We start from the raw sequence: 19,723 nt of genomic DNA on the forward strand, positions 1-19,723 counted from the left end.
TTTTTTGTAAAACAGGAGCCCAGATCTCCTACAAGCAAAAACTGTGCACAGAGAGGCATCTATTCACACATTGGGAATATCTCTCATGCATTTTTGTTAAATTGGGGAGATGTTCGCAATGTATGGCAGGATTTCCATATTTTCACAGCTTAGAGTTTTTGCACAGCCTCTAAAGCTTTATCCAATTAAGGGATGCAAGTCACATAACTAAATTAGTTACAGAACCTATTAATATAACGGGATTCCCTGCAAATAAAAGCTCTGTGAAAACCATGACAGCATGGGAATCCTGACTCACATCGGGATCATCTGTCCATCATAACATAAATGTACACGAGATATTTATAATTTGTGGTTGGATGCCTATGTTAGCAGAGCTTTTGCTTGCTGGAGATCTTGTCTACCTCCAAACTAATTTGGCCCTGGGCTTGGGAAATCTTCGCTGTCGCTTCAAATATGAAAAATGAAAAACATAAGAGGCCTAAACGGTAAGTGTTGTACACTTGTACTTTAGTACATACTCCGACAAAACTGGTAAAAAAGCCATTAAAACCTATCAGATGTATTTTACTAAAATACCCCTATAATTTGTAAGTAATTTAATTAATCCACCTTTTAGAAGTGGACGGACAGTTTTGACCCTAACATCCATTTGAATAAATTCAAAAGTTGTAATTTGTGGTTTCACTACTATTTAGGTAACCCTGTGGGATGGCCTAAGTAAACCCTCCGTTAATGAAACGTTTTAAGTTGTCACAGCCACATGGAATATGGGAGAATGACTGATCAGCGCAGCTCAGAATTATTAGCCCCACCATATAGGGGGATGAATCCTGATTATGGATTGATGCTAAATCCCAGACATGATGTGGTTTATAGGAGGGGCTGCTAGTAGACTATGGGGGGCTGTAATTTCAGAATTCTGCATTAGGCTGAAGTGTACTTTTCCCTAGAGTATTGGTAAACATCAATCAATCTCTCCAGAGCATTACAAACAATTTAGTATTTTTCATCTTCATTGTTTCTCCACTTTTAGTTGTCTGTTTGCTAGCATGCAGAGAACACGGTGGAAGCGATTTCAACACGAATGAAGCTAGAAATTACTACTAGCCAAACAAGATCAGATCTAATAGGCACAACATAAGTGCGTGCATTAAATGAGCATTTGGTAAATATATTGACCAAGGTTCAAACTTCAAAGTACCATGACACGTATTGGTCGATATGTATCGTTCCAAGACCCCTCTGATACACCCCTACAGTGGGTGTACTGAGGGTCTGATCGGTTTAGGGGGTGAAAGAGCTCTAAACCGGCCCCTATGAACCGGTTTTGAAAAAAATAAAAAAAGGTATTGATTCGCCGGATACGCCCCTATCGGGGTATCGGGTGTATCGATATTTTGAGCCTTAATATTGACAACCGTCAAAAGTGGATTTTAATCTTTTTCAAGGGTGGGCTGAAGGTATTTTAAGGGATAGGAATCAAAAAAAAATCTCAAGTGCTCATTGAATATATTTACAACATTGTGCCTACTTGATCCGAACCGTAGCCAAACTCTGCTACATGGTTTTTAAAAATGAACTGGTGACCGAACCGGTCAAGGGTCCAGTTATCGATTCGAACAGTCTGACCGTTCAACCCAAGCGGTCGACCCGTTCTGACAAAAAAAATTTTAAAAATTAGAAAATGGTCAAAACCGTTCGAACGATTAACCAGCCGATTCAGCGGTCTGCTGACCAAAATCAACGGTTTTGGGGGGAAAATGATTTTGGAGGAAAATGGAACCAATCAGGTGTCCGGTTCCCAATTTTTCCGGTCCAGTCCGGTTTTGAAAACAGTGCTCCATTGTGAGCACCGGTTCCATAAGTTGTAGCAGCGAGCACAACTGCACAGGTTGCCAGTGCCAATTCCAGTCCCTCTCGAGCATGGGCGAAAAGGTCTTTTTATTTGGTTGCAGCTTCTTTCGAAGATCCTTTGCCATTGGAAACATCGAGTCACTGATACTAACAATTTGAATATTCAATGATCTCGTTCTCAGGCCTAAATTCAACTTTACTATGGATTGGAGTTTTATTTTAAGTAGGCTAACAATGATTGGAATTTGAAACCCTATCTCTTGCATCTTTTTAGCGATTGCTAATGCTTCACGCCATTTAATACAATGGAAAAGAATTGCCAAACAAGCTTTTGAGATTTAGATTATGTTTTATATTGTTTGGACCCACATAAAAATCGACAAAATACCCTTAGGCTTACGTTCCTGGCCAAGACTCGTAAAATTTAAAGAGAAACACGCTAATTTGTTCTCTGATAACTTCGAGAGGATTTCTTGTTAAATCTTGCATTAGAAGATTTCTTGTTTCACCGTTCTTTGCAATTCTGCATTACTCTTTCATGTTTCTTATCTTCTTTTTCTTGGCTGTCTCACCATTTTGAAAATTTAATAGTTAAGGGCATTTTTATCTTTTAATATTTTTTCCATTCATCTTAATGATTAATGCTTTAACAAGACCTATTTAAGTGGTTTTGAAAAGCATAGGCCTGTTTAAGTAATTAACCTAAGTTCAACCAAAATAAGATAAACATGAAATTATCATTCTTGCCTTGATAAAACATGAGCAACCACTACCAAAGTTCAAAATATCAATATGCCTGATACTCCGGTATGGGCGTATCGAGCAAATCGGTAGTGTTTCAGGCCCTTTTTTTTATTTTTTTTCACAACCGGTTCAGGGGGGCCAATTTAGGTCTCCTCTTATCCCTTGAGCCAGTCAGACCTCCGATACACCCAGTATAAGGACATATCGGAGGGGTCCAAGAACAATACATATCGGCCGATACGTGTCAATACTTTGAACCTTGACCACCACTCCATTCAATCAATTTTGTTCTGTTCAAAGAAATATGCATCTTGCATAGTGCTATAAAAACCAAACATTGTTTCTTTCTAAAAACTAGAAATTAAGAAAGGTTTAAAAATTCATTATGTATCATATCAGCCGATACATATCATATCGGGCCCTTCCCGATACACCCCGACAGGGGTTGTATCGGATCAGGGCCTGGTTCAGAGGGTAGCTGGGACTTAAACCAACCCCTCTAAACCAAAATTTAAAAAAAATAAATTAAAAAAAGAACCGATGCTGGCCGATACGCCTATCGATACTTTGAACCTTGATATTAAGTTCAAAGATACTTTAGAAATAAATATCCATCAGTCTATGTCCTTAAAATATCCATCAGTCTATGTTTGGTTTGAAGGAAAATGTAGGAAAAGGAAAGGTAAAGAAACTTTTACAACCCGTGTATTGGTTTCACTGTCTTTTCCTTCATTTCCCTACCTTCAAACCAAACATAACCTTATTTATATGATCGCGTGACATTTCTAAACAGCAATACAAAAGGTTCTTACCAGAAGGATGATTAAATAAACGGTCGTAAACTATATAATATGTGTTTTAATAAAATGCAAACTATAAAAAAACAAAGGTGCAGCCCCAGATCTAACAAAATTTGACCATAAATAAGATAGATTGGGTCCCCATACCACAAGCAGGTGTATTCAGTTTGAATCTCTAACAAAAAAAAATAATAATAATAATCTAGAGAGCAGATAATGTTAACGGATCCAAACTTTATAGTTTATACAATCTGAAGAAAGAGAATCGGAAACTTAACAGCCACAAAACATTAGAGACCGTATCTAGTCCACAAGGATTGGAATCACCTTTCATTTAGGAGTCAGTTGCATCTGCACACAATACAAGAAAAGAAAACTGGTAACTTAAGTCGTTTCTTCATTGTATCTTGATTCTTGCCTTTAAAGTTTCAATCATCTGCTGTGCCTAGGTGACAAATCAGCTGACCTAGATCTTGACCCAGATGGTGATCTTGAGGCACGTCCAGGAGATGATCTCCAGCCTGTCTGTGCTTCCTCAGCTTCATATGTAGACCTTCTGTAGTTGCATAGCATGATCATGAAACCAACATTACCAACCAAAAGAAAAGAATCTACATTCGAGACCGATGGTTTGCATAAGGAATATTCTAACTTGTACGTTACAACCAAAAGAATAAATAAAATATGCTAAACCCAACCTCAAAGATAAAGCAACACAAAATTGCTTCATGATCAATTCAAACAGGCATGGAGGTGTAAATCATGCCGGCCCAGCCTGACATGGCACAGCACGACGACATGCAGGTCGTGCCACGATGATCTGGATCGTGCTGGGCCTGGGGTTCTAAGTCCACAGGCCACCATGGCATAGCACGACTGCCACCCGTGGCTGACATGCCAGCACGGCACAGCCCATCATGGGACGGAACGACACCGCCCACCTGATGAACTAGCCATTGGGAGGGTCTCCAACAGTTAGTTACAGATTTTGGGGGTTTTTTTAAAGAAATACCCCCCAACATTTATAAACAGTTATATAGGGGGGTATTTATGTATTTTGGTTTTGACGGAAAGAAAGAATGACACAAATGCCCCCCAATAGCTATATAACAACTAGTTTAAGAGATTTTTATAATGCAAAAATGCCTATTGATATTATATTTTAGGAAGACTGAGAAATGACAATTTGTATAAGAGTTTTTTTTTTAACATTTTTATGATGCAACTAATGAATTATTGGGTATTTATTATCCAAGTAGTTATAATTTAGCTTATAAATTAATGATGATTAATGATTTTTTGCAATATATAGAAAGAATCCACAATTTAAAAGTATTGTTGAAATAATAGAAAATAAATTCAAAAAAATATTGGGAGAACATTTCTCCTCTTTATTGTTTAGTTGCAATATTAAATCCTAGGATTAGAGAAGACAGTTTAAATATTTTACTTTGAACATATTGTGAAAATATGAATATTTAAAATGAAAATAATAAAAAAATAATAATTTATTATTTGAAATGTATAATTTATATGAATCTTAAGTAATAGTAAAAAAAATAATAATTTATTATTTGAAATGTATAGTTTATATGAATCTTAAGTATAGGGAATAATAAAAATTCTACTAACTTGTATAGTTGTATTTTCCACTTCTGAACTTGAGTCTTGTAGTGGAAGAGAAATTTTTTATTTAATAAGTAAGAAGCATAAATCCAGTGCCTCGACAACAAGTTCATTTACTGAACTTAATTTTTATTTACAAGCAAATTTTTCTACTTCAAGTGATTTTTCCTTCACCTTGAGGGAACAAATAATTTTGATATTTTAGCCTGGTGTAGTGAACATGCAAAAAATTATCTAATTCTTGCCGCCATGGTACATAATCTATTAAACCCCTTTGGTGTCTACAGTTCCATCGAAGTCTTGTTTTAGTGTAGATACTAGTGTATTGGACGACAAGAAAAAACTGTATGAATGATGAAAGTCTAGAGATGTGCATCTGCTTTAAAGATTAGCTAAGATGCTGAAGATACATTACAAGACAAAGGAGGGCATGACACTAGACTTGATGTTTCACCTTAAGGAGATAATCAAAGTCAAGAACAATAGAAGAAAATGGTGAAGTCAATATTTTTTGTATACTCAATAGTTGTATAGCATTTTTTCAAATTATTGTAAATTTTGTTTTAATTTTACTTAATTTATTTGATATTTTTTTAATAACGTAATTTTTTATTTTCAATTTGTAATTATATTGTATTTTTTATATTTTATTAATTTATTCCATTTTCCAATTTTCATATTTCATTCATCCAACCATTGTATGCTTTGTATCATTCAAAATTAAATGAAAAAATTCCTATTTTTCTTCTAATTTGTTATTCACTTTAAGTCTTTGTCCTCGACTTCTTATTTGGTTAAGTATTTTTTTTTTATTTCTTTGTTTAGATTTCTTATTTTTTCAATTAGTTCACAAAGGAAAGTTAAATATTTTAGACTTTTTAGTTTTACTTAGCAAAGAAACAAGAAATAAATAAAAAATGTCAAATAAAACAAAAAAACCCAGTATGGCCCGATTCGGCCCACACCCAAGGCTCAACCAATGACCAAAGCCTTCAGCACAGCATGGCACAAGCCCGCATGGGCTTGGATCGTGGACCGTGTTGGGCCAACCCCCCAAATTATCCCTAGGGAGGGTATAGCACGGCCCAAGACGGTCGTCACGATCCGTGGGCTAACATGGCACAACCCATACTTTGTGCGGGCCATAGGTGAGCCGTGTCTTGCCAACTTGGCTCGACCCGTTTTACACCTCTATACAGACAGGCCCCAATATACATTGCCAGTGTACGTATGACACTATTGATGCTACAATATCTACGGCTGCAAATGGTATTTGTTTATCTGAAAAGTGATCCAAATCAAATCCATTTATCATCAACATCATCTAAGCCTTGTCCCAACTATATGGATAAACATTTAATAATCCAATCCATTTATCATCAGGTCAAATATGGATCCTGATCTAAAAATATATGCTTATACATACTTAAAACATATATTGTATCTATTAGTCAAATTGCTACAGATGTTACTTTTTTACTAAAAATCATAGGTTCAAGTTTTGTACAAGTTATTTTCATTTCATTTTGTTCATGATATAAAACATTTTGGTATCAATTTATCAAAGCATGGGTGAACATTTCCAGCTTAGCCTGTAATTTTTTTGTCTTGGGCCTATGTTGTGTCTAGGCCCTTCCCGGAATATATATTATATATTATATAACATATATAATATAATATAATATGTGCTTTATTTTATTTCGTATTATATTTTATATAAATCTTATTGTATAACTTATAAAACATATATTATATTTTATATTTTATAAAGTAAAACATGAATTTATATACTTAAGTGTTGCATTGACACCTCATTTGTGAGTTTACTCGGTGTATGAGTTCATATATTTTTTCCTTGGTTTATTATTGTTAATAGATGAATGCAAAGCTTTCATTTTCTTATTGATGTGGGATATTGAATATTAGGCTATCAACCTTTTGACTGAAATGAACAAGTTGACATTCAAGGTCCAAAGCTCAACTTGGCCCGGGCGCAACAGTTTTATACATATTATACATTTATAGTTTAAACGTAGGTGCAAAACCCAACCAACCTGATCACCTCTATATCAAAGTCATTTGTAATTCACTCTATTAATAACATATAATTTTTTACCATTTTTAGTTTAACTTATTAATTCTATTCACTACCCAATTTCAATCTAAATGACAAAATCCAATATAAATCCAAGCAAATAACATTCAATTCAAATCCAAATAATCAATAAACAATTTTGGATCTAGGTGTATCTGATTCCATCAATTTGCAGTCCTAAATATTTAACATGGTATACAAGAATAGATTATGACATTCTCCTAAACTTTATGTTTATTCTCCTCAAATAGAATATTTTTACTTACTTGTCATAACCCTTGCCACCCTGATTCCCATCAGCTTCATCATAGCGCGGAGAGTATGAATGTCTACGTGTATGATCATCATCTCGTTCTGGGGGAGGATTCCTTGGTGATCCTGGGTTTTCTCCATGCCTCCTTGGAGAAACTGAGTAGTCACCTCTCCTTGGGGCAGGAGAGTAGGATCTGACAAGATTAAAATTAAAATGCACTCACTATATTTCAACTGAATCCCATGATATAACTGAGAGGTGAGATAATGGCAGCTTACCTTGAGCGGTATCGGCTTCTTGAAGCAGAAGGATAATGTGGAGAGCGTGAACGCGATACTGAACGGGACCGTGAACGTCCTGAAACACACATTGGATGTAGAATTCAAATAAGTTGGCATTAGCATGCCATGAGAATAATTGGAAATAACCTCCAAATAGATAATATCTCTCCATGCTGACAAGATGCATATGCATTTGAAACAATTCTCAAACTCATTATCAAATGGTCAATAGGGAAAAAGAACACCCAATGAATAAAACAATGTTTGTGCCCCAAGTAACGGAATGTGAAAATGCCACTCTTGCACCACCCATTCAATTGCCTAAGTTAACTTGAATATGGATGTATTCCTATTGATACCATTGGAAGACTTATTTATATGGTACAGTTTGTTGTCTTCAATGTGAAAGAAATGAACAGAGATTCTGGAAACATTGGTTGGTGAACTGGTAATTTAAATATCAAAAGCCATGCCTGCCATCTTACAAAACTTTTGTATAAAAGCCAACACATAGAACTACGCAGAACCCCCTCTCCACCTAATGCTTAGTCACATCAAGGTCTGCCACTAAAGGCACTGCCACTAGGAGCCATTCTTTGAAATTAGCCACCAAAAGGTCCTCATTTCTTTCTTTTTTTTTTTTTTTGGTTTTGTAGACTTCTGAGTTTATAGTATTGGAAATTCCTTTTAGCTTTATACTGCAATTCAATACTCTTCTCTTGCTCAAAAGAATGGTTCTAGGGGTGGGCACAGATCAAGGAAAGGCTGAATGGCTTATACCAAAATGGCTGTTTAATTTCTTAAGGTAGGTGCTTTTGGGGGGAAGGCAGTCAGGCTGCAAACATCAAACCAGCTTATCACAGGGAAACTGAAGAGACTATTGACCTTTTGCATACCAAGTTCCAACTTGTCCGGATACCGAGCAGAAATGCATATTCATGTATGTAAATCATATTTGATTAATATAATATGATGCACACCACCAATCAAATGCATATTCATGTATGATGCATACCACCCTCAAAAAAGGCAAAAGCAAAATTAAGAAATGTAGTATTATAAATAATAACTCCAGATGCACCCCTCCTTGGGCAACATGAACCAAGGAAGAGAATGAGGAGGATGTCACCCATAGAATTAGAGCAAGATGGGCAAAATAGAGGGGTGCATTTGGAGTTTATGTCATAGGCGAATACCACTTAGATTGGAAGTAAATTCTATAAAACTAAGGCCAGCTATGTTGTATGGAGTAGAGTGTTGGGCAGTCAAGAAACATGTTAAGAAAATGAGTGTGACAGAAATGTGTATGCTGAGATGGATGAGTGGAAAAACTAGAAAGGATAGGATTAGAAATGTAGTCATTTGTAGGAACTTAAGAGTAGCTCCAATTTTTTTAGGTGAAAAAAAAAAGAGAGAAAGTAGACTAAGATGGTTTAGTCATTTGCAAAGATCATCAAGATCATCAGTATGATTTGTTACAAGTAGAAGAGGCTAGAAAAGCAAGGGATGGATCAAAAAGGACATGGGTAGAAAGAGTAAGAAATTATTTAATTATCAAAAAATACTAATAAATGATTTAAGCATCCATACGACAGAAATGTGTATGCTGAGATGGATGAGTGGATAAACTAGAAAGGATAGCATTAGAAATGTAGTCATTTGTAGGAACTTAGGAGTAGCTCCAATTTTTTTAGGTGGAAAAAAAAAAGAGAAAGTAGACTAAGATGGTTTAGTCATTTGCAAAGATCATCAAGAGCATCCCTATGATTTGTTACAAGTAGAAGAAGCTAGAAGAGAAAGGGATAGATCAAAAAGGACATGGGTAGAAAGAGTAAGAAATTATTTAATTATCAAAAAATAGTAAGAAATGATTTAAGCATCAATAATTTAACAATGGATATGGCATTAAACAGAACAGACTGGCATAACAGGATTCATGTAGCTGGCCTCATATAGATGGGTCAAGGTTTGGATGATGATAACTTACAAATAATAAAATACTGACATCTAAAATGCTGATAATACCCACTCATTATCACTGAACTGATGTTGAAGAAATGTAATAGTAGAAAGAACATGAATAATAAAAGCTATATCTGGTGGATGAAACCTCTTAAGGGGATTTTAAGAGAAATGGTTGGAATTATTTGTTCTTGTTTATGCCAAACTTCCAAACAAATAAATATAAGCAAGAAAAGGCTTCAAGAATGATTTACTGAAAAAGAAAGAAAGCTTCAAAGGCAATTTTTTAATTTGGGAAACATGAGCTTCTCATACAATTTCTCATGGAAGTAATGCAAAGTAGCCACCTATAAGAAGTCAATCTTACCATAATAAGATGATCGTCGACCTTGATGACCCGAAGGCCCTCTGTTCAAAGTTCAATGAACAAAATGAAATTAAAAAAATAATAATAAGGAAAACTAGTTTAACAGAACAAATAAAATATACAAAGAAACATGTGGTATTAAATCTTACAGAGAAGCATGGATACTTTTAGTACCTTACCCTCACTCGTCTTCGCATTTCCTCAGGCCTTTTTCTGGTCTCTGCAGCAACCACCACAGTTAACTCTCTCCCACAAAAAAGTTGACCGTTCATGTGATACTGAGCCTCTGTGGCATCAAAAGGATCTACAAACTGCACAAATGCAAAACCTCGAGGTTCCCTGCAGAAATGTAACAAAGCTGAGCAACAAATATATAAACACGGGAAACAGTTATGGCAAATGATGAAAGAAGATTAATCGAATATTTATTTAAAAGCAAAATCAGCAATACTAAGTTACTGTCACAATGCCACTACTTAATATGCCTCTTACCTAATGGTGCATAGATATCAGCTTTATGGTACTTCAACAAAAGTGTGTGCAATGTTAACACAATAGCAATTAGTCCAAGCTTAGTGGCTGACCTTTTCTTCTATAGTCAAGTATGCAGAGCAACTTCAAAAAATTCAAGACTTGAAAAATCTTCACATTCTTGTAAATATAGGCACTTGAAATCAATGTTGCTCCAAACATAAATCTTCTCATGCAATCCCCCTTCAATTTGGTGTTCAACCTTCCTCAATAAACTTCAATTTGATGTGTGAATATTATAGTTTCTCTTCATACAGGAACTTTCTTCTATAGTCAAGTATGCAGAGCAACTTCAAAAAATGCAAGACTTGAAAAATCCTCACATTCTTGTAAATATAGGCACATGAAATCAATGTTGCTCCAAACATAAATCTTCTCATGCAATCCCCCTTCAATTTGGTGTTCAACCTTCCTCAATAAACTTCAATTTGATGTGTGAATATTATAGTTTCTCTTCATACAGGAACTTTCTTGTTTGAACAATACTCTAACACCCTTGGGCAGACCCATAAGTTAAAGTAATGCTAAACAGTAGGCCTTCGTCAAATGCGGGGCTTGGGATTGTTTTAACTTCAAACCAACACACCCCCTGACAAACCAGTTCAAAAAAGTGACTCAACATAAAAAGAAGAAAACAACTGATGTGATAGCAAAACAGTATCACCCTCCTTATAGAGATTACTCCCAAAAAAAAATAGACGCATACCATGATCAAAGATCTCATGGAAAATGCAGGAAATAAGATCATCTACCAGTTATACTCAAAACTAGCAATTATAACTGCCACAGTTGTGTCAAGTTTTGCAAACTCAGCTACAAACAATAAATACAAGGCCCTTAAGGAATTTTGAGATATATGTATTATAGACATATAAGCATGCGGAAAGAGAGAAGAGGGAGGGAGGGCAATTGCAGCTTGAAAAACAATGAATTATAAATAAAATCATATAAAAAGAAAGCCAACATAGATGACCACTAAATAGTAAAGCACTTTGGGCAATCAAGCCAGAACAAGAAACTCACCCTGTATAATAATTCTTTGGCAGGTAAACATCCCTTACTGGCCCAAATCTTTCAAATAGAACTCGAAGATCTTCTGGCCTGCCATCACAACAAAGTTAGCATGATACCATAGGAATGGATCTACTTCCAAATATGTGCATCTGACACATAAAGATACTTAAAATCACCTTAGTGAATAGCTTACCTGCAATTAAGAGGAACATTTCGAACCAACAGGCTCCCATTGTTCTGTTCCTTGCGCCCTCCGTATCCCCTTCTTGGGGGACTCCTTCCTCGACCTCCATGTCCTCTCCTGGGAGGACTATAGTATGGGGGACTGTACCTCCGCATGTTATAGCTGAAAGCCAATGACATATTAATTGCTATAGATGCACCTTCAAATATCACATCATGGAGGTAAAATAGAAAATAAAACTAAAGAGAAAAGAACTCTAATGAATTATAATATGGAGTACCAAAAAAAAGTAGGTTTATAAAGCTAAAACAAAATGCAGATCAACCTATGTGTGGGACAGAAAAGGATAAGTGTTATCTATTGTAAAACCCACACACGATCATATACACAAAGAAAGAAGAAAGCAATCCTATCCAAAGATTATACAATTCAAATATTTGACCCACCAGATCAGATTAACATGACTGCAGTGTTTTAATACAAAAGAAATTGACCCAGGGCACAGTCAGGCCTGAACTTCATAGATCACAAACAAAATCTTTTTTCAGTATGTGTATGCCCATAACATTTCTGGTTTTTCTTTTTTTTTTATGGATAACTTTTAGTAACTTATTACTTTGTGAAAAAAGATTCTAGATACAATGTGTTTGGTAATTTCCCCCAGGCTACCATGAGTAGCTGCTATTACATTACATTTCCATTGTTCACAGCAGCTAGTGTGCAACCCTTTAGATGGTTCCTGAATACAGTTGACTTCTGTTTACCCCTTGTCTTGTAGTTGTAAGAGAATCAGCCATGCGCCATGCAATTGCCTGATCTGTGTCCATTTGAAACTGGCTCTCATCTCCCTTGCTAAGCCTATTATCTCCCTCCTATTATGTCTGTAACACCAAGAACCAGGTTGTACGGGCCTATCATAGTTTAGCCATCTGATAACAGTTTTAAATCTCCTTCCATAATCAGATTTGTGTAAACTCTCCCCAACTTCAGATCATGAAATAAAGCCGTTAATCATCTTCAGAGTTTCCTTGGCTTATAGAACCTGAGTAGATGGCCAAAACTGCTCCTTCATGATTCCCGAAAACTCCCCCAAACTTCATGGTCCTGATTTATCCATGCCACAAAGATTAAATTAAGTTTCAACTAGTTCAAAGGTGGTGGAGACCAACAACATAGGAACTTGTTGCTTGAAGATGAGTCTGTAAGCTGTCTCCATCCTCTAATTATGTCATCCACCAAGAAAAGCTTGAATATTGAAGTTACTTGTACCAGTTTCCCACTCAGATCATTATGTTTTAAGGTTTCGCTATTCAAGCATAAAGGAAGGAAGGATACAAAGGTTTTGAGGAGAGAAAGAAAGAAAGAAGATAAGGATAAAGGAGGTGAACAGCTTTGTTGTTTTTTTTCAGTATCAGTAACCACTTTTGTTTTTTTTTTCCTGCAATTACACACTATCAAATATTTTATTAGTAACAAATTATAATCTCCATCAGATGCTACTAGCTTTACTGCATGCAACTTCTCTACTAAATACTTATTATATTTTAATGAGTAGGGAGGCATTGGAAATATTGCAGGTATATTAATAGCGAACAGAAAAGCATAGTTGTCAAGGCAACTAGGCACTCTTGGCTGGGCAAACCGCATAAATGCCTTGACTAATAGCAACTAGGTACCCACCTAGGCAACAAAAAACGACAAGGTGGGTGCCTTATTATAATATCATTCATATTGCTATATATGTGTGTGTATGCACACACGAAAACTTTGTTCTAAAGTTTTACTATTGATATTTAAAAGATCGTAGGGTTTTTGGGAAGAGAAAAGAAAGAAACATAAAGTATAAAGAGATTTTCAAAAATGTTGAAATTAATAGATTTAAATATTTTATCTTTTAGATATGATGATTTTCCACGATGTGAGAGGAAATTTTATGTTCTTAAGACAGAGAATTGCTATTTTTCAATTAATATGCATGCTGAATAGTATATAAAACAAGGGAACTAGCCAAAAGTTAATTATTTATTTTAAAAATTCTTATCATCTAGGTGGCCAGGTACACCAATGTCATTCAGAATCGCCTAGACACCAAACTGCTGGTCTTTTCAATGTGATGATTTACCAGGTGTTTACACATGAAGCTCATTGTTATCAATAATGCTGCTATTTTCAATTTATATGGTTGCTGATTAATATATAAAAATAGGAATTAACCATTTTCTTTGACAAAATCACCCGACAACTTCACTCTCATGCATCTATCTAATTCGTATACATGCATAACCATGAAAGAAAATGAACTCTACAAATTATCAAAATCCTTGCCCAGAAGTGTAAAAAGAAAAGTGACCAATATTAAACAAACAGAAAAACAATGAAGTTAAGGTGCATTTACAAAAATAAGGGCCAAATATTCACAATTTAAATAATTTCTTTCCCCAAAAAGGTTACGATACTTATCTCATAATGGTTGGCCATCAACTCCCAAAGGATATTGAGTTTACCAAGGATACCGGATATCCCATTTGGCATGCCATACTTTAGTTGTTTTGGAAATAAGAAATGCAATTCATTTATAAATCTGATGGCTTCCCAAAACATCATAGATCATAATAAACACAACTTTTACCAATCTAGGCTCACATAGTTGTCATTTGTCAAGGCACTAAGGCAAAGCTAAGCAAGAGAGAAGTGCCTTGTCAAACCTAGGCAATGATATCTTTGTATAAAAATATATAACTTTATTCATAGAATATGTGTTGCTGCCTGGAATGGGTCGAGGGCAACAGTGTAAGTTCCAAGACGAGGGCTGGCTGACGAGTCTGAGGGCTGCTAGAGCTGAAGACCTATAAGTCCGACCTATAGAGAAAGAAGCACGTCAAAGGCCCCAAGTGTTATCCTAGGAGCGGAGGCTCCGACGATCAAGTTAGCAAGGGCATAACAAGGAGGATGGACAAGGCCCGAGTAAGGTAGCTCAAATGAGGTCACCAAGAAGCTAGAGAGCTGAGAACAATAAATGCCAAGATGTCTTACCTCATAGTGACGCCACCTATGACCTATTTATACTTGAACTTGCCTGGAGTTAGTTACGAACTTACGAGTGAACGGACAAGATGTGCAATCTGCCTTGTGTCGCGCGCTGTCATCTAAGGATGCCACGTGTTTGCGCGCCATTGAGCCTGCCATGTGCGCTTACATCACTCTCAAGGTCGTGGTGGAGGTCTGTTGTGGTGACCTCGGCTTCGTAAATCCAACACTTTCATGGGAAGACTCATCACCTCTTCAACCACATTTGACACCTACAAAGGCAGTCCTCTCCCTCAGCACTTGGACCTTGGGCCTCAGAGCCGAGCCCTCGAACTCGCCAGAGTAGCCTTTGCTACTACAGCCATGGTAGTACGAGATGAGCTCGCACACTCAGGACCAGAGTTTCAATAAGACATGGCTTATGGTTAGGGTTTTTATCTAAAGGACGAGGTCTTGAAAAAAGGCTAGTGAAAATTGAAGGTCGAGGTCTCTACAAGGTCTAGCTCTCGAAAGCAAATGATGAAGGTCGAGGTCTCTACACGATCCGAACTGACGCTTGACACATGTCGCTCGCCTCGGGAAGACGAAACGATAACCAACGAGTCAACTGGTCCACTCACTGAGTCAAGCAGTTTGCCCGACGATCCTGAGCCAGAAGCAACTTGACCTGGTCGACCCGACACTCGTCTCGCATACGAACACGACGTGACGACCCGCCTCACATATGGTCACAACCCGACGCCCATCTCAAACACGGTCCTGGCCCGTCGACGACGAGACCTGTCTCCTGTATAGTCACCACTTGTCTACATCAGCACCCATCTCGTGCACGGCTACGATATGCCTGTTAAAGTTACCCATACCTCATACAATGGTAACCAACCGAGGCCGATGCCTGGCCCATGGGCAAACTCGTCAGCACGCCTATGAAGCACATGACTGGGGGGCACGCATATCTCGTACTAGTATCAAGCACGGTACCGAGCTCTCAAAATCCAAGGACGACGCCTCCGCACACCCGGTCCTCCACAACTCTCCCAAGAGACGGAACCCAAGAAGCAGTTATCATCAAAGACCAAGGGAGACCCTCAGAGGTCAAGGTCGACGCCTCCGCATCCCCAAAATAAGGCTCTCCCTGACAAAGTCAAAGCCACGGCCAACGTCCCCACGCTCCTGAGCTAGGGTTATATTCAATAGAGTTAAAGCTAGAGTCGACGTCTTCCCGCTTCTGAGCTAGGCTATCTTAGATGTCTCCAAAGCTGAAGCCGAGATACTCGCCAATATAAGCCACTTAGTGCCTACCTGTGGATGATGCACTCTCTTCAGCCGAAGCCGAGGTCACCACAACAGACTTCCACCACGACCTCAAGAGTGGGGCGCAAATGATGTAGGCGCACATGGCAGGCCCAACAGCACGCACATATGTGGCATCCTTAGATGGCGACGCGCAGCACAAGGCAAATTGCATCCTGGCCGTCCGCTCGTAACTAACTCCAAGCAGGTTCAAGCATAAATAGGTGGCGTCACTATGAGGTAAGACATCTTGGCATTTATTGCTCTTAACTCTCTAGCTTCCTAGCGACCTTGTCTGAGCTACCTTACTCGGGCTTCGTCCGTCCTCGTTACACCCTTGCTAACTTGATCGTCAGAGCCTCCGCCCTTGGGATAACACCCGGGGCCTCCAACATGCTTCTTCCTCTACAGGTCGGACTTATAGGTCTTCGGCTCTAGCAGCCCTCGAACTCGTAAGCCAGCCCTCGTCTCGGAAGCAAACTTACATTGTTGTCTTCGGCCCATTCCAGGCAGCAACAATATATATATATATATATATATATATATATATATATATATATATATATATAATTAACTTTTGATTACTTCCTTGTTTCTTATGAGTTAGCTTGTTTCCCCAGTTGAAGCAGCAAATATTAAACATTAAAAAGTGATCTAACATGAATGAATCAAAGAATCACAAATTACATTTAAAAAAAAATCACAAATTAAAAGTAAAGTAAAAGCAGTATTACATAGCTACGAGAAGAAAATGGCAGAGCCCCTATGTTGTTAATGAAAGAGTGAGATAGAATAAAAAAGATTATTTACATGTTTATATATGCTTATAAATTGAAAATTGGGAAAAACAATAAAATAGACTTAGAACCTCTTTATGTTGAACGAAACAGAAATACAGGGATAGTATGCATGTGCATGATTCTCTCTATGTGTGCATGCTTATTTGTGTATTAATTGTAGAGAAAAGGACTTTTTTTTTGAAAGGTCAGGTATAAAAAAGGTTGGTTCGTTGAACTGAAATTTGGTGTAATATAAGCTACAACTAAATTTCACATAGTTCGATGAAAGGGAATAAGGCGACTAACAAAAAATTCCTTACCGACTAGGTGTTGCCAGGGCATAGGCGATGCCTTGACAATTAGTTTAATTTATGTCGTGGTCAGTTGATACTGACACCTGATTAGAGAACGAACCAGTGCCGTCAAAATGGGTACCCCTCAAATGTAACTCCTGGCTTCTAAGCAGATGAGATGCCTTTCACTATGGAACCCTAAATTCTAACGAACACACTAGAGAAAATTTCTTCTAAGTTAAGATTAAGATAATAAATATATAGCATTTTCAATCGTTTCAACCGATAAATAACTAGCTATATTCTTCGAAATACAACAAATGAAAGTATAGCTAGTAAAGACCAACAGATGCAATATACTGATAGGGTTCAAAGTCAGAGAATAAGGACAATACACATCCAGTAATGCTGAAGAAGGTTAAATACTATTAGAGCACCCAAGTCACTTGAGAAAAACCCTAGACAAAAAAAAAAAAACAGAAGAATCACACTATGTAAAGGAGCAAAAAAACACTCATAAAAAGAAGAACGTGATTAGTAGATTGAAACCCTAAATCATACCTAGAAGATTGAAGATAAAACTACAATCTTTAACGGCGTACCCTAGGAGTATTAAAGAAAAAAGATAACGATATTAGGGTTTTAACATATCATAAACCATATCTAACGAAGTTAGATACCTGAACAACCCGGAGAAATCAAGTGCGACAGGAACCTAGGATCAATCTCACAGTTGGAACCCGGAGCTGGAGCCTGGAAGACTCCGACTTTTTTTTTATGAGTGCGAACTGCGAACAATCCTGAGAAAATTAAACGAAAATCCCCGATGAGTTTGCCCTCAAAATAAAGCTCTATGGCTACTTGGCTGGTAATAATACCCCGTTAAATAACTCTCCCGAGGTTTCTGACAAATAATTACAATGACCCCATGTATTATGGGGTCAGTGACAAAGACCCCTGCACTTTTTTTTTAACAAAGACTTCCCTAAACCTTGACCGTTAGACAAAGACTCCCTCCATTAGCATTCCGTCAAATAACTTTAAAAAATTTTAATCGGACTGTTTACATTTTTCTAAATGCCTAAACTACCCTTTTCTAATTTATTTCACATTTTTCTTTAATTCATCAAATCATTTCACCATCGTCCCATCAAATAACACGTCGTCCTCCGTTACCTCCTTTGTGTCCCTGGGAACCGGCAGATACAGTCTCATGCTCTTGCAAAGCAAAGCGTGAGTGTAAACCATATTCTTCATCTTGTCGTATATGGGTGCCATTGAACGTTAGAAGGATTTGCAGTGAGAGGACTTGACAGAGACTGAAAGGACGATGATGAACAAAGGTTCCAAACGGGGAGTGTCTCAGAATCTCTGCAATTCACTCATCTAATCTCGCATAGTGCAATATAAGTAGCTTGAGATCATGGTGGTTCATAGACGAGTCTGCAATTTCGCAATGGGATGATGAACCGGTGATCAAGACAATAGGTAATCAATGAATGGTGAAGGATGGATATAAGCTTGTTCCTTGGTGGAGTATAATCGAGTAAAAGTTGAAAATTGAAAAGTCATCTTCAAGAGGACTGAACAATATGTTAAAGAATACCAGGAATAGGAGAAAGAGCTAATCAGATTGAAGCGTGGGGCCAAGCTGAAAGATGGTTTCTATATTAATCCATAAGCCAAATTGATGTTCATTATTCGTATTCGTGGTATTAATGCAATGCATCCACCGTTTGAGACAGATTTTTAATGGTGTGCTAAGAAAACAAAGTAACTATGAATGTGTTGCATAGGGTTGAATAAACAGCAAATTGCTTTGATTGATAATTCTATAATTAAACAGGCCCTAGGAAAGTATGGGATCATTTACATGGAAGATCGGATCCATGAGATCATTATAGTAGGGCCCCACTTCAAGGACAAATTTCTTTGGCCATTCAAGTTGAGTGCCCCATCTAGCGGCTTGAAGAAGAAGAGAAACCGTTATGTTGGAGGTGGGGATGCTGGAAATCGGAAAGATTATATCAATGAACACATTAGGAGGATGAACTAGTGGCGATACCTTTCTAAAGCTATAATCCTCTTGTTAGTTCTTAATCAATTTCTAATTTTTGTAGAGACTTTGATTTGGTTTTAGGTGATGTTTTGTTTAGGCTGCATTTGTTTGAAGTGTAAATTCAAATTTTACATCATGGAAAATGTGAACCGGTTTAGTGATGGATGGAAATTGGGACCAGTTGATCTTGAAAATTTACACCGATCATGTTTGGTTTTCTATGATGTAAATTTTTAATTTGGGTCTCGACGGAAAAAGGTGAACAAGCAATGCTTACGCTGATAGGCACGAGCGAGCAACGGCCATAGATACCCTACGTCTGAAGCGCTGCGGAGGCTCACGGTTGCGGCGATTAGTACGGGACCTCACATGAACTACGTGAGTGGATCGCACACGAAATGCAGTATTGCATCTTTGCGTATAGCTTTGAGAGGGCGTAGCCTATTTCAAGAACAGAAATCAACAGAAAGGAATTGACCAATGCCGATGATCTTTCTTTCCCGGTATAGCCACTGTTGGGGAAACTCATGACCGCCAACAAAACTATACAAAAACGTC

The 19,723-nt window shown here is 37.3% G+C and overlaps 1 protein-coding gene and 1 pseudogene across 4 annotated transcripts; one reads left to right on the forward strand and one right to left on the reverse strand.

The window, feature by feature from the left end:
- Window positions 1-3,505: 3,505 nt before the first annotated feature.
- Window positions 3,506-18,012, reverse strand: LOC148870544 (serine/arginine-rich SC35-like splicing factor SCL30). Of its 4 annotated transcripts, XM_088968276.1 has the most exons (10): window positions 17,787-17,965; window positions 17,502-17,564; window positions 11,724-11,876; window positions 11,540-11,617; window positions 10,160-10,324; window positions 9,986-10,026; window positions 7,654-7,732; window positions 7,389-7,568; window positions 3,868-3,957; window positions 3,506-3,752 (listed from the first exon to the last, which is right to left on the reverse strand). In XM_088968276.1, exons 3-10 carry the CDS (start codon window positions 11,867-11,869, stop codon window positions 3,743-3,745), a joined length of 789 nt encoding a protein of 262 aa, XP_088824402.1. In that variant the 5' UTR covers window positions 11,870-11,876; window positions 17,502-17,564; window positions 17,787-17,965; the 3' UTR covers window positions 3,506-3,742. The 4 variants fall into 4 exon arrangements, with proteins under 4 accessions (XP_088824402.1, XP_088824401.1, XP_088824400.1 ...); XM_088968275.1 differs by lacking the exon at window positions 17,502-17,564 and having other exon boundaries at window positions 17,787-18,012; XM_088968274.1 differs by having other exon boundaries at window positions 3,706-3,957.
- A 361-nt stretch (window positions 18,013-18,373) lies between these two features.
- On the forward strand, window positions 18,374-19,162 carry LOC148870545 (large ribosomal subunit protein uL30y pseudogene; annotated as a pseudogene).
- Window positions 19,163-19,723: the final 561 nt, after the last annotated feature.

Source organism: Nelumbo lutea, chromosome 2, assembly GCF_056320005.1.
Source record: "Nelumbo lutea isolate HS-2025 chromosome 2, American lotus-T2T, whole genome shotgun sequence".
In the NCBI taxonomy this organism is placed as follows: domain Eukaryota; kingdom Viridiplantae; phylum Streptophyta; class Magnoliopsida; order Proteales; family Nelumbonaceae; genus Nelumbo; species Nelumbo lutea.

Bases quoted from the DNA above. Each gene is read 5' to 3' on its own strand.
- LOC148870544 (XM_088968273.1), bottom strand. From the start codon at position 11,869: ATGCGGAGGTACAGTCCCCCATACTATAGTCCTCCCAGGAGAGGACAT. The intron at 11,618-11,723 runs GTAAGCTATTCA...TTGTGATGGCAG, and splicing joins AATGTTCCTCTTAATTGCAG to GCCAGAAGATCTTCGAGTTC. The intron at 10,325-11,539 runs GTGAGTTTCTTG...ACATTTCTGCAG, and splicing joins CCAAAGAATTATTATACAGG to GGAACCTCGAGGTTTTGCAT.